The sequence below is a fragment of the Protomyctophum parallelum genome, assembly GCF_964188405.1.
Source record: "Protomyctophum parallelum genome assembly, chromosome: 12".
Classification (NCBI taxonomy): domain Eukaryota; kingdom Metazoa; phylum Chordata; class Actinopteri; order Myctophiformes; family Myctophidae; genus Protomyctophum; species Protomyctophum parallelum.
The window spans coordinates 7,620,446-7,644,337 of NC_139712.1; the positions used below are offsets into that span (position 1 = coordinate 7,620,446).

The 23,892-nt window shown below is 42.8% G+C and overlaps 1 protein-coding gene across 3 annotated transcripts; it reads right to left on the reverse strand.

Moving 5' to 3' along the window:
* Window positions 1-2,870: 2,870 nt before the first annotated feature.
* LOC310868274 (matrix metalloproteinase-14-like) lies at window positions 2,871-23,261 on the reverse strand. Of its 3 annotated transcripts, XR_014570072.1 has the most exons (9): window positions 23,021-23,261; window positions 16,578-16,717; window positions 12,065-12,169; window positions 11,498-11,802; window positions 9,091-9,258; window positions 7,682-7,824; window positions 4,424-4,539; window positions 3,413-4,279; window positions 2,871-3,344 (listed from the first exon to the last, which is right to left on the reverse strand). XR_014570072.1 is itself a non-coding variant. In XM_083778627.1 (8 exons), the coding sequence occupies exons 1-8, from the start codon at window positions 23,231-23,233 to the stop codon at window positions 4,150-4,152; spliced, it is 1,320 nt and encodes a 439-aa protein (XP_083634753.1). In that variant the 5' UTR covers window positions 23,234-23,261; the 3' UTR covers window positions 2,871-4,149. The 3 variants fall into 3 exon arrangements, 2 of the variants coding, with proteins under 2 accessions (XP_083634753.1, XP_083634754.1); XM_083778627.1 differs by having other exon boundaries at window positions 2,871-4,279; XM_083778628.1 differs by having other exon boundaries at window positions 2,871-4,279; window positions 12,065-12,159; window positions 16,574-16,717.
* Between the last annotated feature and the right edge of the window lie 631 nt (window positions 23,262-23,892).

The window sequence follows — 23,892 nt, forward strand, 5'->3', positions numbered from 1 at the left end:
TTGCAAAAGTGGATCAATTGTAACACACGCCGGCTCCATTCAATACCATTATAGGTCATATTTACACAGTTGACATATTGGCCAATATTATATGTTCAGTCAGCTGTCTTCATTACATAGTGTATTCTAAAATTAGTGTAGGGTTGTATAACATTGTACAACTCAATCAATCAAACGTTTGTTTAATCAATGTATTTTCCCATTGAACTGAATCAAACGCCCAAACTGGTACACCGATACTATTTAATATTTCCCTTATTTTTGATACATTTTCTTATATCCATGGTATGAAAACAATGCTAAGGAGTTGCTTCAATGAAATATAATTGCTTTAAGCTGAAAACGATATGTTTAATGGTGTTTTTTTAGCGTTGTTACATTTACCATGCATGCAATTGATCCGATATGCGCAGCAAATGTAACACTGGAACAGCGTCCACGTTCGGTTTAATAACTCCCGACCTGTTTTATAAACAAAATTACTTGAAGTGGTTTATGGAAGCAGACATGTGTAGGTCCGTTGCCTGGAAATATTACATGTGTAGATAAAAAAATGAAACGTGCAAAGTGTTACATCCTTGGCGGCTCTCCCCTACCGTCAGTCCCCCAACCCCACCCCCGTCCGTCCATCCAGGATATTTATATTACATATGTCTACTTGAATAACATTCTAATTCAGGGTGTACACTGCATGGCCTCCATCCCAGGAGTAAAAGACTAAAGCAGGGGTCCTCAACTAGAAATGATGACGGTCCACAAATATTTTTTTGAATAAGACTGAGGTCCGGTCCCATGCGCGGCGTCCATCGGAGAGCGGGGCTCTATGCCCGTTTAGTATGGTCAAGCCAAGCTTATACAAATCAGATCGCCTTCCACCCAACCAATAATGGGGTGCAGAGTGCAGGCCCGGAGTGGAACTCCAAATCAGGCTATGCGCGCCAGAATTTTGGGGGCCCTTGGGGGACATTTTGGGGGGCTTTGCAGCAATTTCACATGAGAAATGTACCATCTGATGTTATTTATATTATTAACTTAAAAAAAAAAAAAAAAAAAAAAGTTTTTTTTTTTTTTTTTTTTTTTGGGTGGTCCGCAAAGAGGTGGTCCGCGGTCCGGTCGCGGACCGCGGTCCGCCAGTTGAGTACCCCTGGACTAAAGTGACAACGTTCAGTATTCAATTCATAGTGACATTTAAAGTAGTGATCCGATATGGTTTTTGGCCGATATATCCGATTACCGATTAGTGGACAATCAAAAAGCCTGATAGCCGACATTATGAGCTGATATGAATTTAAGTTAAAAATAGTAACTTAAATATAACATAAATTCCAACACAAGAACATCAGCGTGCTGCCGATCCGATTCACGTTGGAAAATGAATAGGGCTAATTAGCCCTATATAAAAAAATAGAAGACCACATTAGCCTAATGAATGGCATCAGCGTGTTTGAAAGTCGGCCAGTCATATCATAGTTTTAAGCCAGCTCACCTCCACTCGCGCTTGTTCACAAACATGACGGACAGACTTTATAATAATGTGTATTGATATTGATCACATGCATGGATGCCACACACAGAATAGTTTAACTCACTGGATAAACTCACTGGATTATAATTTCTTCAGACAAGAGGATCCCAGGGGCCTATAATTATTCACTTATGAATGTATAGGCTACTGTTCTTTATCGCGCAAACCAGTGTCGAGGGCCCATGCCCCCCTCCCTCCCCCCCCCCCCTCTCTCTCTCTCTCTCTCTCTATCTCTTTTGCATTGACATATATCCGATATTTTAAATATCGGATATGTTTTACCTCTGCAAAGGTGTGAGTGAGCACCCGCCTTGGTCCCGAACTTAATTAAATAAATTATAATTATATTGCTTCAGCGGAGCACGCACCGTTATAAGCTTGGAAATCTTTTAATTTCCTTTGGTGTCCTTTGATGGATTGATGTCAGTTTGTACATATATAGTAGCCTATAGTGGTAATATACAATGGTGCAAAAACGACATAACATAAAAGCCCTAACTGTCCTGCTCCTACATGTGTAGAATTATTAAATTCATAGAGTGTGGGCTATATTCATAGCAGTGACCGCGGCTGTGATTTCTTTCCAGCAATCATTTTTATTGTAATTTGTGAAGCCGCTATATAGTCTGCGGCTGCAAAGCCTTTTTTTCTTTTTTTGACAGACGGATCTCAGACAAACTGCTGTCTGCTGAGTCATGCTTGAAGCCTTTTATGGTACGATATGGGGCGTGGATCAATGCAGATGAGGTTGTCGGGTGCATTTCCGATCACTTTGCACCCGCTGCATTCAGTATGACATACACCTGCGATACGCCTGCGAACCTGTGGTACACACCACTCTCTGAATAACACGTCATCTCAACGTAGCTTGATCGGACGGATAAATACGATATCTGTTTCCGCCACAGTGTAACGGTGGCGTATTTCTTTTTAATTAATTTGGCCCAAAGTCTTTTTACTTGGCAAAAGTAGAAATCCGGTACACCTTACAAGGCAAGAATAAACAAATACACAAGGCAGAGCAAACTGATAAACCAACAACAACCATGAGAGCATCAAGGGCTATATATAGACTAGGTTCATTAGGGAGCAGGTGAGGTGAGACACACAGGTGAGCCCAGGTAGTCATCAGGGCAGTGGTTGAAATTTGAAATTTCCTTGATGGCAGATTATGTTGGGGGTCCCCAGTTCAATACCATTATTTTGGGGGGGTCCCCAATTCAATACCATTATGTTGGGGGTCCCCAGTTTAATAATGATTATTTGGGGGGGGGGGGGGGGGGGGGTCGTGGTCTGAAAAGGTTGAGAACCACATTTATAGTTGACTGAGGTCCCCCAGGGTTCTATACTAGATCCTCTAACAGTAGTTCTCAAACATTTTCATGTCAAGGACCCCCACATTGAGATTATATATTAGGCTGCAAACTTCTATCTAAAAATAAGGACCACCAGAGAGAGAGAGACAGAGAGAGAGAGAGAGAGAGAGAGAGAGAGAGAGAGAAACAAGATTATAAATGTATATATTCTTTCTATAAATTACCTTTTCTGGTGACCCACGGGAACCCCCTCAATGACCCCACTTTGAGAACCTCTGCACTAGCGCATGTCCCTCTTCACTGTGAAAATAGCTGATCTACAAGCTCACAGTGCATGGTGTCGTGGACGCGCTGTGAGCTTGTAGATCTACTATGTTTGGCAGAATGTTGGTCCCCAGAATAGGGTCACTAGGGTTGGAGTTGTGAAATCTAAATGAATAACATGCTATAAAGTATCATAGTTGGTGGTTTGTATTAAAGTGGTTATGGAACAGTTTCTACTTCTGTACAATAAAATGTTTGTATTATTTTCACTACTAATTACTACTAATGTACTTAGTTACTTATCCACCACTGAGTAACAGTAACTACAGTTTTCAAATAATCATAGTGGAGTAAAAGTACAATATTTGCCTCTGAGATGTAGTGGAGTAGAAGTAAAAGTACTGACAAAGGTAAATACTCCAGTAAAGCAAAACATTCCTCAACTGTGTACTTAAGTACAGTATTTGAGTACATGTACTTACTTTCCACCACTGCTTGTAGTTGAGTAAAAGTACACATTTTGGCTCCGATAAGTAGTGGAGTAAAAGTACACATTTTGGCTCTGAGATGTAGTGGAGTCAAGTATTGCAAATTGGAGGCACTCAAGTAAAGTACAAGTAAATGTACTTTCCACCACTGACTACAAGTATTTGAAGACTTTAGTTACTTTAGATTTGGATTATTATTACAAAACATGCATTAACCCCTTCAGCACTATACATTGTGCCTTCTTAGGCCGTTTGAACATAGCAGATCTACAAGCTTTGTGAGCTTGCAGATCTGCTATTTTCAAATGCATTTTTATACTTGAAATGGGACACTCTGCAAAACAGGTACCTTTTTTACTTTCTGTAATTAAGTACATTCAAATACTTTTTGTACATTTTACTCAAATTAATTTTGAATCCAGGACTTTACTTTTTGGAGTGTTTTCTTACAATGTGGTATGTGGTTTTTACTTGAGTATAAAATCTGAGTACTTCTTCCACCGCTGGCAGAAGAAAACTGAGCTGCAGTTTCATCAATGTGATAGTGAAAACACACTCATTTTTCACAGATTGTGGGCAGTGGAGTTGAACATGGCCAATTACTCCATGTTCCAGGGTCAGTACGGTGATGGTAGTATGCACAGTTACTGTCTTCATTGTTATCAGGATCTTCAGGATACCAGTACCTGCACAGTAAACACAATGTATTGACCCACATCCACTCAGTCACTCACATACAGTACCAGTACCTGCACAATAAACACAATGTATTGAACTACTTACAGTTACTTTGATATAATTACAATATAAAAACATGTAAAATGTCTCACATTGTTTTCAGTGGTGTTCCATCCACCCACGTCCACGTCCAGGACGATCTGCCTCCGCTCCTTTTCAGACCAATCCATGAGTAGTAACCCCCAGGGCTCAATCCTTTGATGAATGCCTGGATCATTGGTACATGATTTAAATCATCATTCATTTGATCCAATACATTCACTTCTTCACTTTAATCATGGAAGTAGATCACACAACTATGTGCACGCACGCACACACACACACACACACACACACACACACACACACACACACACACACACACACACACACACACACACACGGACAGACACACATACAGTACACACACAAACAAGCATGCATGCATGCATGCACACACACGCAAAGATGCATGCACGGACACACACACACACACACACACACACACACACACACACACACACACACACACACACTAATACTGCAGTGCAGATTTACTGTTAGAAGTAGAAGTCCCATATTCAAAATGTACTCAAGTAAAAGTACAAAAGTATTGGCATCAAAATGTCCTTTAAGTACTAAAAGTCAAAGTAATAGTAAGAGTCGCATCGTGATGCGTTGTGGGCTTGTAGATCTATTATCACTATGCGTCACATCAGGACGCGTTGTGAGCTTGTAGATCTATTCTGTGACGCATTGTGAGCTTGTAGATATATTCTCACTATGCGTCACATCAGGACGCGTTGTGAGCTTGTAGATCTATTCTCACTATGCGTCACATCAGGATGCGTTGTGAGCTTATAGATCTATTCTCACTATGCGTCACATCAGGACGCATTGTGAGCTTGAAGATCTATTCTCACAATGTGTCGCATCAGGGCGCGTTGTGAGCTTGTAGATCTGCTATTTTCAAATGGGCAACATGTATGGGCTGTAATGGGCTGTATATATATCTTCATATAATTGGACCTTGCTAAAAATAATGATAAAAATAGCACAATTATTTTTCTATGTCTGTGTCTCATAGGAGGGATGTGGGCAGTTCAGAAACCCACCCACCAGTGACATCATTGATGGGTCTGTGTCTCATAGGAGGGCTGTGGGCAGTTCAGAAACCCACCAGTGACATCATCGATGGGTCTGTGTCTCATAGGAGGGCTGTGGGCAGTTCAGAAACCCACCCACCAGTGACATCATCGATGGGTCTGTGTCTCATAGGAGGGCTGTGGGCAGTTCAGAAACCCACCCACCAGTGACATCATCGATGGGTCTGTGTGTCATAGGAGGGCTGAGGGCAGTTCAGAAACATTGTGAATAAATCCGGGTTTCTGAACTGCCCACAGCCTCCTATGACACTGGTTCCCAAACTTTTTAATGTCAAGGACCCCCAAATTGACACGAATTAGCCCCGCGGACCCCCGTTTGAAAAAATATGCCAGGAACGCTGATGATTTTTTTTTTACAGCTCTAGGAGAGATCCACAACCCGTTTAATGTCAAGGACCCCCAGTTTGACATGTATTAGTCTACGGACCCCAATTTAATGGCTTTTCTATCTCTGGGACCCCCAATTTATATTGTAAATTGTAATTTAACGGGTCCATTTGGTTCCATTTATACACTCTCAGGGTTACATACCAGTGTTGTTTTTGGCAGCATTTTTTATTTTAGTTTTAGTCTCTTGAATAGTTTAATTTAGTTTTAGTCACATTTTAGTGACCTGGAATGTTTTAGTGTTAGTCTAGTTTTAGTCGACTAAATATCACAAGATTTTAGTCGACTAAATCTACAGTTGATTTAGTCGACTAAAATGTATTTTGGCAGGCCTTGCCAAATAATGACTTATACTGGATCTCTTGTCCACTATACTAGTCCCTTCCTAACATTTTAGTCTAGTTTGTATTGTCTCCACCAGGCCGAAGGCATGGGGAGAGAGTATGTTTTGCACTCTGTCCGTCCGTCTGTCCGTCCGTCCTTCCGTCTGTGAACAGCTAATCTCCGGCACCGTTAACCCGGTCAATGCCAAATTTTGCACACAACACTCCTTGATGCCAACGATGAACCTCTGCTCCAAAATTTCCAGAACGGCCTGTTATAGCACCACCAGGAGGCCGCTTTGTGCAAAACAAGTTTTTGGACAGTACACCTACAGATTTTGTCCAAACATCACGCAAATTGGTAGACAGTCTCTCTAGAGCCATTCAACAAAACGGGGCGTTTCAGATTTTTCAGACTCCATCCTGATTGGCTAAGATTGGCTTCCAAAGTTCGCAGGAGTGCTCAGTTTCAAACAAAATGCTGCAAATCATGAACACATCATGTGATTTACGTGAAATTGTGCACGCACATTCCCACTAGGCAGAGGAAGAAATGCCACAAGAACATTTTCAACTCAGCCTCATGGTGGCACTATAACTGGCCGAAAAGTGTTTTTACCTCTAACTGCACAGATCTGTGGATAACTTTGTGTGCCAACTCTCTAGAGGCCAAGGAAAAACCTTTGCCTGGAATTATTCACATCTGCTCTTTATAGCGCCACCAGGAGGCCGACATATGTAACACATTTTCTAATATTACTCCTTCAGATTTTATCCAAATTTCACGCAAATCAGTACACATGCTCTCCATCTCCAACCTTTCAGGAGTAGCCTGCTTTGTACCCGTTTTGTACAAATCGCCACAACTACTCAACGCAGCGTACGATTGTGGTGAAACTGTGCATGCATATTCCCACTAGGCTTTGGAAACTTGACAGTTTTCAAATCAGCCTCATGGTGGCGCTACATTAATATTACATTAACCTTGACGACCTTACAAAGGCTCAACTCATGTAACTTAAATAGCATTTTATGTAGACATAGCACTCTATAGGGTATACGCATAGTTTAATTATATATTCTACTGTTAGACAGACGTTAGGTTTGTAGTTTACATAATTATGATTCATGATGAGTATTTTTTATGTCTTTGATGTAATAACATGTGTTGTTCTTGCTTACTGTAAATCACTGTGGCGTAAGAGTGTCTGATAAATGCCTAAATTGTAAATTGTATGTTTGTAATAATAATCAAAACATACAAAGTATCTACAGTTCAGAAATAATTGTAGTGGAGCAAAAGTAAAAATGTTGCCTCTGAGATGTGGTGGAGTGGAAGTACTGTAGTCACACACACACACACACACACACACACACACACACACACACACACACACACACACACACACACACACGCACACACACACACACACACACACACACACACACACACACACACACACACACACACACACACACACACGCACACACTAACCTGTTCTGCTGGACTGTTAATGACCACCAGATCAGCTCCTTGACTCTGACAGTAATCTCTAGCTTCCTGCCATGAATTCCCTCCAGTAGTTAAGTAGTAACATCCGTCTCCAAACGTCTTCCATCCACCGGGACACGACTTGACTAAAAATATCAAACAGGAGATTTACTGATGGATTTCCACTGTACTGATAATCAATTCTAACACATAGTTGTAATAATAATAGTATTCAGAGATGTAGTGGAAAATTATGACTTTATTACATCAATGGTGTTTTCTACAACACATGATTACAGTTTACTCAAAGTACAATAATGTATATTTGCTACTTCTGTCTCTTAATACAAAAATTGTATTAAACAATTAAGCCCTATTTTTAAATTATGTTATTTGAATATATCAGATCTACAATCTAGCATGATGAGCTTGTAGATCTTAATTTATTTTGAAACGTTTGACATGCTTTGAAAGTTTGGATACTTTTACTTTGGTATTTTGGTGCAAGTGACATTTTGAATACAGGCGTTTTAATTTAATTGTAACAGAGAACTTTTTATATTGTGGTATTGCTACTCTTACTTAACCCATTCAGGACAGGAACCCTTTTTGGTGTTTTAAGCATTATGTTATACTTTAGCTATTGAAAAATAGCAGATCTACAAGCTCATAACGCGGCACCGAGTGCCGCGCTATGAGCGCAAACCATTGAATAGGCCTATATATTCTTTCAGAGCGAACGTTTTTAACTCTCCCTGGAACAACATATTTTCAGACGGGGGTCGGCAGCCAATTATATAATTACTGGGGGTCCTTGACATGAAACATTTTGAGAACCAGTGATATAGAAACAGGTTTTTCAGAAAACTGTTCTGATTTAGAAGACATTAGAATCTGGTCTCAGTCCTAAATGGGTTTAGTAAAACATCTGAGTACTTCTTCCACCACTGAATGTACGCATGTTTATAAAGTATGAATGAATGAATGAATGAATGAATGAGTTAATTTATTTATTTATTTTCGTGTCTTGTCGTTAAGACCCATCCCTTACGGGATTATAAGACACCAACAACATAAATAAACAATATCACGTTCACTTCCCACACAGAAGTAAAGTAAATAAGTAATAATAATCTATCTCTGTGTGTGCATACGTACGACTAATCCACGTAACTCGGGAACCGTTCGCCACACCGACTTGAAATTCAGACACGCGTTTTTATCTGTGTTGTCCCTCGGCCAATCAGGAACCACTGATTTACATAAACATACATAGTTACATTATCAGCCAATTCCAACTTGCATCGTTCCAAGTAATAACTGGGTGGGGCATGCCTACAACAAGCATCGTTTCAAGTAATAACTTGAAGTATTATTATATATCAAGTTGTTGTTTAAACATTTTCACTCACATCCGTAGATGTCTTGAATCCCCTGGCGGTCATCTGCTGGCAGCTGGAAGTCATCAGTCTCCATCCATTTGTAGTCTTTGTGCATGATGGACGATGTGTCGTTGGAGTGACCCAAACCCAGGGTGTGGCCCAGCTCATGGACCGCTACCAGAAAGACATTGTAGAAACCTGGATGGATGGATGGAAAAATAACTCCTTCAGTAAAATCAAATAAAATACGTTTTTGTTATCCATTTGTTTTTGCGTCTGGGGGCACCACCTCCTCCTACATGGGAAGTGGTGCAGGCAGATTCTTCTCTTGAGAGATTATTTGAGGGCCGGGGGACGGACGGACAGACGGACGGACTGCAGAACAGAAGATAAATTAGTGCAAATTTCCACAATATCACAATAGGCCTATATGCCAGACCCGCAGTGTCTCTGCTTTCTTGCTTGCAACCTCGTGTGCCAACCCGAGAAATCTCTGGTTTCATTAATGTCTATTAATCTAGAATGAATTAGTATAGTGTAGTCAGGTGTCTGATCAACGCCTCCTCCCTTATTGGTTGCCGGTCACGTGTCACCCAGTGGCCAATGGGTGCACCGTTACCTACATAGTCAGTCTGTGCCTGACAGCTCGTCGGGGGGAACATCACTATGGTCTTCCTCCGACCCGCTATTCTGTGTGACTACTAACTGTGAAAACTACCTTATATTGTTTAATCCATTTGTTTCCGAACGCCCTTCGGAAAGGCGTTGTTTATTGTATTTTCTTTTGATTGTTTAAGAGCCATTATTGTAAATATCTTTTGATTACGGTTTATTATATATACTATTATAATACAATCTCGCATTCGATTCGCATTTTGATTTCCTGTTCCTCCTTCTTATGTTGCCTACTCATCTTACCCCTAGACATATGAGTTGTAACAGCGTGCGCAGTGTGCGCGCAGCGCGTGTGCAGCGCGTGCGCAGCGCGTACGAGGAGATATTGGATATTGGATGACGTCACACCATGGGAGCCACCGGAGGCCAACATGGATGCTAATGTAAACAGCGAACAGACAGTAAAATACTAGGGCTGTCACGATTCGCCTAATCCACGATTAAATTCAACTTTCCACTGTACTGTACTCCACTGTACTGTACTGTACACCACTGTACTGTACTGTATTCCACTGTACTGTACTGTATTCCACTGTACTGTACTCCACTGTACTGTACTGTACTCCACTGTACTCTACGGTACAGTACAGTAGAGTACAGTACAGTACTGCACTGCACAGGGAGATGTTCCATGGGCTGGACTGGACTGGTGTCAGCCTCCACGCTACGCTGTCTGGCTCATGTCTCGCACTGAACACAGCTTCGCGCTGCGGTCCTCGTCTCGATCAAGATGCGATACATGTCGAAGCAGCCATAGCGTGTAGGCCAGCGCTAGTCCGGCCGAAAGGCCACATTTACAGCTTAATAATATGAGTCTAGCTATGACTCATCACTAGGCATGTAACGATATATCGTATATCGATATATATCGATATTAATCCCGATGATACAAATAGATTTATTGCATTTGTTTTGTATTCGAATTATGGTGTGTGTGAGCTTTAATCATATTCCATCATATTCAAGTGCTTTTGGAGAGAAATGACACTACTTTCAGTAGTAGAGCACTGTAGAGGGGAGCTGTGTGTCTGTGACTGTGCCCAGGTGATGCTCATTAATACATCAAGGAAGGCAATTATGTTTCTGCACTGTCAAAAGTAATGCTACTTCTTTTGCAATGTAGTTAAATAGAAAATGTGAAAAAAGCTCAGGCGAAGATAAATAATAATAATAATAAATAATAATTTATAAATAATAAATAAGCGGTAATATTCTTTGTTTAAAATACCGTGAAAAATCGTATCGTGAACCTCATATCGTGATACGAATCGGATCGTGAGTTGAGTGCATCGTTACATGCCTACTCATCACACGATCACTTACGGCTCTAAACTTCTAAACTTCTAAAGTGTGGCTGTAAAGAGGAGCATTTTCATGCAACTGCTCTCAGTGGAGCCATCTGGTGGCGGCATGTAATCGGTTAATATAAACCAGGAAGAATACTGCAGAGTAGTCATCTTATTGTTGATCTGATTTTCATTCTTAGTTTGCAAAGTAATGATGTGTTTTTTTATTTGTTTGCATCCATACAAAAGGAATCCAATGAAAGAGATGTAAGTTGCGCACCAAGCACTGTTCTGTAGCATTACAGCTGAACTAAAAACATCTTTAAAACAACAAGCACTCATTTATGTTAAATCTCACTTAATTTCAGTTGAAGTGTCCTGTTAATTGTAACAAATGAACAAAAGCCCCTTCAACTAATTGCGGTTGTCTCTATAGCGCAAAACTCACTTTGTGTCCAAGTGACACCATCTCTTACCTTTCACATGCTGGTTGGTGACGCTCCATTGCATGTCTGAGTTGAAGTGCACATAAACTCTCCTCTGAGGCTTGGGGCTGGAGGCATGTGCCAGGTCCGATGATATAAATTCATGGCCTTTGTGACGACCCGTGTAGAAGGAGATCATGATGTCGACGTCGGCCTCATCGCGGTGGCCGTTATGGATGTCCTCGTAGGGAATATACACAAAGGTGAACGGACTGACAATCTTCCAGACTTTGAAGGCTCTATGGATGGCCTTTAATGTGTCCTGATATGGGATTCTAGGTGGATAGGTCTCAATACTAGAGGAAGAGGAAGAGGCAAAGAGAGACAAACTAAGCAAAGCCGTCCAAGTGCAGAGTATTACATTCCCTAACTAACCCCACAGTAATCCCACAGGAAGACAAAACACGGCTTGGGCGGTTTGGCCTGACATTCATCAAGTCTCGGTCAATATTAGTAAAGTCTAAGGTGTCATGATGATGTATAGATTATTGGCACATCAATACAAATACCTGAAGACCAATCAAAATGCAGAACTTTAACTGACTGTTCTGTTTGTACCTGTAAGTGAGGTTATACTTGTCCCACTTGGCTCCAACCGCATAGTAGCTGCTCCACCCCACGTTGGTCTTGTCAGGAATGCCACAGCGGGGTCTCTTCATGGCTCTGACGGACGGGGGGGACAAGGAGACATTAGAGCTGAAAATATCAGAATATAATGTTCAGTAGCCTACAATTTAACTCTCCATGTCAGACTTCTTTAATCAGACCCGTCTGAATTGAGTGGTGCTGTGCTGTGCTGTGCTGTGCTGTGCTGTGCTGTGCTGCACTAGCCCTCCTCCCTGGCCTGTGTGTGTCTGTGTCTGTGTGTTAGGCTGTTCAACAGTGACACTTGGTGGTGAACAAACGCTATTTTCGTGCTTGGACAAACACTCCAGGGCTCTATTTTGGCCTCTATTATTCCTGCTATATATGCTCCCCCTCGGACCCATCCTCTCTAAACACGATATATCCTTCCACTGTTACGCTGAAGACGTACAAATTTACATGCCTCTCACACCCAACAGCAATAACTCCTTCGAGCCCCTGATTAAATGATACGTAGCTTGCAGAGTTAGTTCAGTCAGATATACTCGAGGGGTTTCATGTCGTGCTCAAGGGCGCATACTATTCAGTATTTTAGCTGTGACGTGAGCGCCCCCTCCTGAGATACTTCCGGGTCCTACTTTTGTGTCGCTTTTGTGTCCCCATGGAGTTATACTGTGACGCTCCGTCGGACTAAATCTGAGACGAAAACAACCATGAAAGTCTCATTTTACCGCTTTCATCGCAACAACAAAGCTGCGCTTCTCTCCAAAATCTGGCCGTCTGCCCCACATGGAATACTATCGCCATTTTATTTGATTGTGTCAACTAAATCCTCATTAATGCAAACTAGATTCAACATACTCAAGCCTGCACACATTGTAAATATCCCCCGAAATATTTTACCGGGCAAATGGACTGTTGCCACCTTCAATAATAATGATAATAATAGTCTTTATTGTCTCCACATCATATATTTTTGTTGTCATGGACACTTGTACAAAACATTAATAATTCTACTCGAGTTGGAAGCATTAAGACCCATTTTAACCCTCTATGGCTTCCTTTCTGAAAAATAACGTCAATTTAAAAAGATTCACGCGTTTAGATATTCTATTTACAATGGGATGCGGACGGGAGCTGGTGCCACTTGGACCCGGACGTAACGTAGCACTACAAAATGACGTCGGACTTAAATACTGAATACTCAAGGGGTTAATATGCTGCATTACTATGTGGGTGTATTCAGTGTGTGTAAGACCTACATGTCATTCGCTGATGTGGCAGTCAGCTGACCAATTGGGCGGGCTACTTAAAGATGGAGTGCCACAATTTCTCCAGTTTTTCATGTGTCTATGAGGTGACAGTACTTCATTAGACACCCTGGAGTTGTTTTTATGTGCAATGGTGTATTAACTTTGTATTTAGGGTTTCTTCCTGGAGGCTGAACCCTTGACAGTCAAACGGTCCAATGAAATAAACAGTAATATAGTGACATCACACTATCAGCCCTTCCCCTAACCCCTCCCCCTTTATCATACAACTACAGATGTGGGTGTGGCTTCAGTTCAGGTGGATCACCACCCATCACCACCCACCAGGCAAACCAGGCATACATAATGAACTGGTGGGCGTGTCCTCATAAAAGCATGATTTTAACAAATACTGTACACTTTTTGGAAATAGTTCTTCCCCCTTATATTGTAATAATACCTGATGATCATGTTTTAGGGCACTCCATCTTTAAAGGTCCAATGACATGCCCCGAAATTAATATGGGTGGTACAGTACATCACGTGGTCTGACTGAAAACAGTTTGAAAGCGTTCGCGATGGGCTACGGCGCTAGGTCAGGCTAGCGTTTTTGACGGTACATTTAGCGTCATATTGGCTATAAATGTAATTGAAAAAAGATTTTTTTTCGCCCGAATCTCTTAGTTAGAATGCAATTGAGGTTGGCGTGGGTTTTTTTAGGGGAACTGCAGCACAAGCTCAAATTTCGGACTTGAGTCCCACGTTCCCCCGGCCACCAACAACCCTGTCTGCCCGCTCTGAGTAGAGCCCTGATCCCCGCAGCGCGACTACTGTTCTCTTCCCTTTCTTTCTTCCCCTCTCAGCCGCAGGCTGACATGTACACCCACACCCACTGTAATACCGTAGTTAGTTTCCACAACATTGTTCAAGTGAACTATAGTGTGTTTGTTTGTATTCATTGTAATAATCAATATCGCTATGATGAATTATCGGCCTGGTTGTCCGAGCCGAGTTGAGGCATAGTCTTGCGGCCGAGATCATTAGCCTCTCCGGGGGAGGGGGGCTCTCTCTCTCTCTCTCTCTCTCTCTCTCTCTCTCTCTCTCTCACACACACACACGTGTATACACACACACAGCCCCGGTTGTCTGCGGCCTCAGAATGCCTCTCTCTCTTCGGGCATGATGGAGGAGGTGATCCTGTGGATCCGTTTTGATTTTATTTTGAATTTCCTGCATTCTCTGGGCTCAGTGGGCTGAGGGTGGAGCTGGCCAAGAGTGCGATTGCCGATTGGTCTCTCTGTGTGTGTGTGTGTGTGTGTGTGTGTGTGTGTGTGTGTGTGTGTGTGTACACACGTGTGTGTGTACGTGTGTGTGTGTGTGTGTGCACGTACACACATGCCCAGTTCACTGCGTGCTGTGTGTGTGCTATGAGCACTGCAGCCTGCATGACCAGAAGACTAGGCTCAGTGCCCCGGCGGTGAGAGGGGGCATCTGAGACGGGCTAGACTACATGCGCGGCGATAAATCATCATAGTGATATTGATTATTACAATGAATAAGCATAAACACACGTACTTGAACAATGTTGCGGTACATAGGATATTTGAAGACTGATATGCATTTTAGCCCGGTGCAGTGCTGCTACTCAACCTGTGAGCAAGGCTCCGCAGCAGACTGAACTTAGCTGTGGTTGAGGGCATGTCAGCGGGCGAGAGAGAGAGAGCTAGATGGCCGGGGCATGGGACTTGCGATTATGCAACAGTTACCCTAAAACAAAAAACACGTCAACTCAATGTCATTGTAAGTAAGATTTTAGAGCGAAAAAATAATTGTTTTAATGAGACTTTCACCCAGTATGAAGCTAAATGTGGCTGGACTACACAACATCATCAACTAGTGATGGGAGCAGTCCCTATTGAGTGAAATATTAGCTTTTTATAAAATAAACAAAGTATTGAATATTTTTCTTAACTTTATTTGTCTTGTTAGCAGGGTAGTGCAGTGCACTGTGCAGTATAGGATATTTTTGAGGTCTCTCTCTCTGCAGTTCATAGTATATTGTGTGCGACTCTGTGGAATTTTGGGACGTGTGACTTGTGACCACCATTCTATTCATTCTATGCACATTGCATAGAATGAACACTGTTCTAAACTCAACTCATAGGGTGATGCCAGTATGTCGGACTAATTGCACACATACATACACACACATACACACACATACATACACACACATACACACACATACACACACACACACACACACACACACACACACACACACCCACACACACACACACACCCACACACACATACACACACACACACGCATACACATGCACACACATGCACGCACACACACACGCATACACATGCACACACATGCACGCACACACACATGCACACAACTATATAATGACAATGCTTGCAACGATCTAGAGTCGTATCTGGGTTCATACTGAGAGTCATACTGAGAGCCGTGTCTGGAGTCATACTGAGAGCTGTAACTTTGGATACTTTGGAATTGTCATCTCATGCTGTCCATACTCTGTTACTTTTTACTGAACTCTAAATGCGACTCCTTAGCAACTAATAAAGATTCTTGCTGAGTAATATACAACGCATCCTGGAACTTCCTTCTACTTTACAAACGATTCTACAGCAGTCAGGGTGTTTTGTGATGCCCCAACCTTAGATTTGTCAAAACTTGAGGGAGCTTTTTCAATTAATTATATCAAAATATGTATGTACGAGTTAGAAAAATAAAAATAAAATAAGAAGAAAATAATAATACAAATTAAAATCCCCCCCTCCCCTCATGGTGCCCCCTAGGCAACTGCCTACTCTGCCTGATGGCTGGGCTGGCACCGCCAGCTGCAATATACTGTATGAGTCTCAGAGCATGAGACTCTGTGGCTTATTGCTCTATAATATACTGTACGAGTCTCAGAGCATGAGGCTCTGTGGCTTATTGCTCTATAATAAAATACTGCATGAGTCTCAGAGCATGAAGCTCTGTGGCTTAATGTTCTGTATGAGTCTCAGAGCATGAGGCTCTGTGGCTTAATGTTCTATAATAATATACTGTATGAGTCTCAGAGCATGAGACTCTGTGGCTTAATGTTCTATAATAATATACTGTATGAGTCTCAGAGCATGAGGCTCTGAGTGGCTTATTGCTCTAGCGAAGGTTTCAATGAATGGTTGACAAAACCAAGTAGATGTAGGAGACATACGTGATGGTTTGCTGGTCCAACAGTCCAGTGACCTCCAGGTTGTAGGACCTCTGCATCTCCCTGATGGCTTCAGACAGATCCTGGTTAGATGAGTCCGTGCTGTCCAGGGGAGCCACGTAACCATATTGTCTCAGCCATGACTGGTGGAGACACAAAGACAAACAAGACACCATTAAAAGATTTGTTCCACAATATTAAATAACAAAACACTTTGAATGAACAAATACAAACTTTTATATACAGGGAATCATTAGTACAGATTGTGCTGTCTGTGAATCTGTCTGTGGGTGAGCAGGTAATCTGTCTGTGGGTGAGCAGGTAATCTGTCGCAAATACTTCACTAAGATACCCATGTACCTGTCTAAATACTCCCCTAAATACCCATGTACCTGTCTAAATACTAAACTAAGATACCCATGTACCTGTCTAAATACTTCACTAAGATACCCATGCACCTGTCTAAATACTTCACTAAGATACCCATGTACCTGTCTAAATACTTCACTAAGATGCCCATGTACCTGTCTAAATACTTCACTAAGATACCCATGTACCTGTCTAAATACTTCACTAAGATACCCATGTGCCTGTCTAAATACTAAACTAAGATACCCATGTACCTGTGTAAATACTTCACTAAGATACCCATGTACCTGTCTAAATACTTCACTAAGATACCCATGTACCTGTCTAAATACTTCACTAAGATACCCATGTACCTGTCTAAATACTTCACTAAGGTCGCATTCATACCAGAGAGCTTTGCTGCGATTAAAACGAATCCTGCTGCGCATTGTCAGAAAGTGCGCTTCGTTTGGCAGGTGTGAAGGCTCATTCGAATCCTAATGCGCAGCAAATAACCACATTTTACTCCGCCCAAAAACGTGGGTTTCGCTTCGCTTCAAATCGCACTTGACTACGATTCGGTGCAGGTGTGAATGCAATCCGCAGTAAATAAAGGAAATGAAGCAAACATAATGTGGCGGGTGAGGAGCTGAACACAGTTGGAGACGGTTAAGGCATATTTTACGCAGCGCAAAGATGTCCCGTTACTGTGGATAGACGTGGTCGAATAAGGAGACTGAAGCCCTGATCGAAATGAGGACGTGTAGGCTACATTAATCAATTGCTTAAGAAAACACATAAAAACACTGCAGTGTATTATAGCCTACATAGTCTGTCTGTCTGTGCGTGCTGTAAACATGGAGTGCTGTCACTGTGTGGGACTGGGGAGTTATATCAGTGCGCTCATGCAGCGCTGTGCCTCCATGCCCAAAAGAACAGTGTGTGGCGGCTGCGTGCGTAGAGAGAGAGAGAGAGGGGGGGTCCCAGACGGCACGACACATGCAAGTTATGAGTGTAATTTTATCACCATAGATTTCACTGTGTAGGCTAGTTTATGAATGGAACACATTGATAAAGGTCCCCCCTGCTGCGTTTCCAATTGCTGCGAATGACAGTGTGAAGGCAAACCGCAGGCAATTAAATATGCAAGAATCGATGCGGATACGGATCTGAGTCTACCGAAGTATTAGGTGAGAATCTGACCTAAGATACCCATGTACCTGTTTAGATACTTCACTAAGATACCCATGTACCTGTTTAAATACTTCACTAAGGTACCTGTCTAAATACTTCACTAAGATACCCATGTACCTGTTTAAATACTTCACTAAGGTATCTGTCTAAATACTTCACTAAGATACCCATGTACCTGTTTAAATACTTCACTAAGGTACCTGTCTAAATACTTCACTAAGATACCCATGTACCTGTTTAAATACTTCACTAAGGTACCTGTCTAAATACTTCACTAAGATACCCATGTACCTGTTTAAATACTTCACTAAGGTACCTGTCTAAATACTTCACTAAGATACCCATGTACCTGTCTAAATACTTCACTAAGATACCCATGTACCTGTCAAAATACTAAACTAAGATACCCATGTACCTGTTTAAATACTTCACTAAGGTACCTGTCTAAATACTTCACTAAGATACCCATGTACCTGTCTAAATACTTCACTAAGATACCCATGTGCCTGTCTAAATACTAAACTAAGATACCCATGTACCTGTCTAAATACTTCACTAAGATACCCATGTACCTGTCTAAATACTTCACTAAGATACCCATGTACCTGTCTAAATACTTCACTAAGATACCCATGTACCTGTCTAAATACTTCACTAAGGTCGCATTCATACCAGAGAGCTTTGCTGCGATTAAAACGAATCCTGCTGCGCATTGTCAGAAAGTGCGCTTCGTTTGGCAGGTGTGAAGGCTCATTCGAATCCTAATGCGCAGCAAATAACCACATTTTACTCCGCCCAAAAACGTGGGTTTCGCTTCGCTTCAAATCGCACTTGACTACGATTCGGTGCAGGTGTGAATGCAATCCGCAGTAAATAAAGGAAATGAAGCAAACATAATGTGGCGGGTGAGGAGCTGAACACAGTTGGAGACGGTTAAGGCATATTTTACGCAGCGCAAAGATGTCCCGTTACTGTGGATAGACGTGGTCGAATAAGGAGACTGAAGCCCTGATCGAAATGAGGACGTGTAGGCTACATTAATCAATTGCTTAAGAAAACACATAAAAACACTGCAGTGTATTATAGCCTACATAGTCTGTCTGTCTGTGCGTGCTGTAAACATGGAGTGCTGTCACTGTGTGGGACTGGGGAGTTATATCAGTGCGCTCATGCAGCGCTGTGCCTCCATGCCCAAAAGAACAGTGTGTGGCGGCTGCGTGCGTAGAGAGAGAGAGAGAGGGGGGGTCCCAGACGGCACGACACATGCACGTTATGAGTGTAATTTTATCACCATAGATTTCACTGTGTAGGCTAGTTTATGAATGGAACACATTGATAAAGGTCCCCCCTGCTGCGTTTCCAATTGCTGCGAATGACAGTGTGAAGGCAAACCGCAGGCAATTAAATATGCAAGAATCGATACGGATACGGATCTGAGTCTACCGAAGTATTAGGTGAGAATCTGACCTAAGATACCCATGTACCTGTTTAGATACTTCACTAAGATACCCATGTACCTGTTTAAATACTTCACTAAGGTACCTGTCTAAATACTTCACTAAGATACCCATGTACCTGTTTAAATACTTCACTAAGGTATCTGTCTAAATACTTCACTAAGATGCCCATGTACCTGTTTAAATACTTCACTAAGGTACCTGTCTAAATACTTCACTAAGATACCCATGTACCTGTTTAAATACTTCACTAAGGTACCTGTCTAAATACTTCACTAAGATACCCATGTACCTGTTTAAATACTTCACTAAGGTACCTGTCTAAATACTTCACTAAGATACCCATGTACCTGTCTAAATACTTCACTAAGATACCCATGTACCTGTCAAAATACTAAACTAAGATACCCATGTACCTGTTTAAATACTTCACTAAGGTACCTGTCTAAATACTTCACTAAGATACCCATGTACCTGTCTAAATACTTCACTAAGATACCCATGTGCCTGTCTAAATACTAAACTAAGATACCCATGTACCTGTCTAAATACTTCACTAAGATACCCATGTACCTGTTTAAATACTTCACTAAGGTACCTGTCTAAATACTTCACTAAGATACCCATGTACCTGTCTAAATACTTCACTAAGATACCCATGTACCTGTCAAAATACTAAACTAAGATACCCATGTACCTGTTTAAATACTTCACTAAGGTACCTGTCTAAATACTTCACTAAGATACCATGTACCTGTCTAAATACTAAACTAGATACCCATGTACCTGTCAAAATACTTCCTTAATGTCAACGAAGACCACACTCACAACACCAGAGGGAGCTCAACAAACCACATGCAACCCAGATTTGACAATGGATTCAATTAATTTGTTTCAGCCACTTCACAGTTGATAGACAGCTCATTGTCAGTGTGTGTGTGTGTGTGTGTGTGTGTGTGTGTGTGTGTGTGTGTGTGTGTGTGTGTGTGTGTGTGTGTGTGTGTGTGTGTGTGTGTGCGTGCGTGCGTGCGTGCGTGCGACAGGGGGAGGGGGAGAGAGAGAAAATCATGATTTTTTCAACAAAAAAAAAGGCCAGATCTCAGGAAAACAAATACCAATTTAAAGTAGGAAACACTCAAGTCGATCACACCCTGTATTATGATTACCTGGGACTACAGATAATAGTGCCTCAGGTAACTTTGGTCTGGCAGTGAATGCACTAAAGGAGAAAGCATGCAAAAGAGAACATTTATAAAATTGATATCCCTGTTAGAATTTGGATAAAAATATTTGACAGCATTATCCAACCAATTGCTCTCTATGGCAGTGAGGTTTGGGGTCCTCTCAGACACCAGGACTACACTAGATGAGACAGACAGTGAGGTTTGGGGTCCTCTCAGACACCAGGACTACACTAGATGAGACAGACAGTGAGGTTTGGGGTCCTCTCAGACACCAGGACTACACTAGATGAGACAGACAGTGAGGTTTGGGGTCCACTCAGTCACCAGGACTACACTAGATGGGACAAACATCCCACAGAAACCCTGCATGCAGAAGTCGGTAGGTCCATATTAAACATCCAAAGAAAAACACCAACCAACGCATGCAGGGCAGAATTAGGCCGTTACCCATTAATTATTAACACTAGCCCTTACCCGTTGTGAGATATCCCCCCCCCCCCCCCCCCCCCCCTTGTGGCCACATTAATGTGTCAAATCGAAAAAAGGGCTTCGTTACGCCCTCCATATTCATATAGTCAATGCCTGTGTGAAAATTGGGAGTGATTGGTGCAGGCATTGAGAGTTACGGCAGTCACAGTGACACACACACACACACACACTCAGACATTGTTATAATTATAGTATGATGATGATTAGGAAAAGAACACATTTCTTTTGGCTGCACCTTAAATTAAGCCCCCAAGACAGCCTGGGATTCCAGGCCCTGCTATCCCAGATGAAACCTCAAAAGAGTCCCTTCTGCCAACTAGTCTTTGGACTTATTGATCAGCTACCACCCAACTGTGTCCAGCCTCAACCTCAGACCAGCACTGCTTCACAACCACTAATTAGAGTCAACCAAATTATTCAACTAATAAAAGACACATATCTGGAACATTGGACCAATCAAACCAAAACTCAAAACAAACTTAATTGCTAGCTGGCAGCACAGTAGGCCTATGTGACTGCATGTCACAACATAATAGAAAATAACACTAAATGTGACCATTATCTTGATACACGCACACACGCACGCACAGCTATCTGGAGCAGAGCTTGGCTACTCTTTGCAGCTGGCGCCCCCCCCCCCCCCCCCCCCTCTCTCTCTGTCTCCCTCTCTCTCTCTGTCTGTGTCTCTCTATCTGTGTCTCTCTCTCTCTCTCCTCTGTCTCTCTCTCCCTCTCTCTCTGTCTCTCTCTCTGTCTCCCTCTCTCTCTTTGTCTGTGTCTCTCTATCTGTCTCTCTCTCTCTCTCTCCCTCCCTCTCCCTCTCTCTCTGTCTGTCTCTCTCTCTCTCTCTCTCTCTCTCTCTCTCTCTCTCTCTCTCTCTCTCCGTCTCTCTCTCTCCCTCCCTCTCTCAGTGTCTCTCTCTCCCCATCTCTCTCTCTCCCCGTCTCTCTCTCTCTCTCTCTCTCCTCTCTCTCTCTCTCTCTCTCTCTCTCCCTCCCTCCCTCTCTCAGTCTCTCTCTCCCTCCCTCTCTCAGTCTCTCTCTCTCCCCGTCTCTCTCTCCCCGTCTGTCTCTCTCTCTCTCTCTCTCTCTCTCTCTCTCTCTCTCTCTCTCTCTCTCTCTCTCTCTCTCTCCCTCTCTCTCTCTCTCTCTCCCTCCCTCCCTCTCTCAGTCTCTCTCTCCCTCCCTCCCTCTCCCTCTCTCTCTCTGTCTGTCTCTCTCTCTCTGTCTGTCTCTCTCTCTCTGTCTCTCTCTCTCTGTCTCTCTCTCTCTCTCTCTCTCTCTCTCTCTCCGTCTCCCTCCCTCTCTCCGTCTCCCTCCCTCTCTCCGTCTCTCTCTCCCTCTCTCTCTCTCTCTCTCTCTCTCTCTCTCTCTCCCTCTCTCTCCCCCGTCTCTCTGTCTCTCTGTGTCTCTCTCTCTGTCTCTCTCTCTCCTTCTGACCAACATCTGTGAAACACATGACAATGCAAACTATTTCAATACCTTCAACACTGGCCCCCTCACGCACGCGCACACACACAGGCACAGGCACACGCACACACCCACGCACACACGCATGCACGCACACACACAGGCACACACACACACACACACACACACACACACACACGCACACACACTCTCTCTCTCTCAGCACGAAATATTCAGATCATTTTATAACTAGTTGAAGAACGTTTTAATTACAAGTTTCAATGATCTCTCTCTCTATTATTATAGGCTGTGATGACGTCACAGCAGCTAAAGGAACCAAATGGACCCACAGTGTTGATACTTTACCCCCCCGTTGATGGTTTTGTCCTCCCCGTTGATGGATTGGTCCTCCCCGTTGATGGTTTGGTCCTCCCCGTTGATGGTTTTGTCCTCCCCGTTGATGGATTGGTCCTCCCCGTTGATGGTTTGGTCCTCCCCGTTGATGGATTGGTCCTCGGAGGCATTGAGACCATTACAGAAGCACAGCAGCAGGAGAAAGCAGCGTCTTCCCAGGGCCATACTGGCCCTATTGAAAGGCGCTAATGGTCCTAAAGACACAGAGAGAGATACTGCAGTCCACCACTCTATGGAGGAGTGTGTAGAGAGACTGACACTCCTCTGGAATGCTGGCTCTCCTTTTCAACATCTGGAGGGGAGAGGGGGGGGGGGGGGTTGAGAGAGAGAGAGAGCAAGAGAGAGAGAGAGACGGAGAGAGAGAGAGAGAGATAGAGAGAGAGAGAGAGGCAGGGAGAGAAATTCTGAAGTAGCAGTCGAAACACAGCCGAAAGCCGTACAACACAAATGTTGTGTCAAATCATGTGACTTCCATTGGAAATGCATTGGGGCAAGACGTATACAAACCCTTTCTTTACATCTAGCATGCATCAATGTTGTATGCTAGATGCGAAGGTGTGAGTGAAGCCATAGGCCTGACTCACACCTTCACAACAGAGTGATGTATAGCTGATGCATGAGACTTATTTACTGATGCAAGCTCGCAATGCATTTCCAATGGGAGTCACATGGTTTGACACAACATTTTTGTTAGGGTTAGGCCTTGATACCCCCAAAGACGCCCCCAGGGTGGCGACACGATTCCAACGAGCCCACTCCCATCCAAAACGGTTGAGAAATGACAGTTACCATTTGGGGGTCCCGGGGGGTCCCTGGACTTTGAG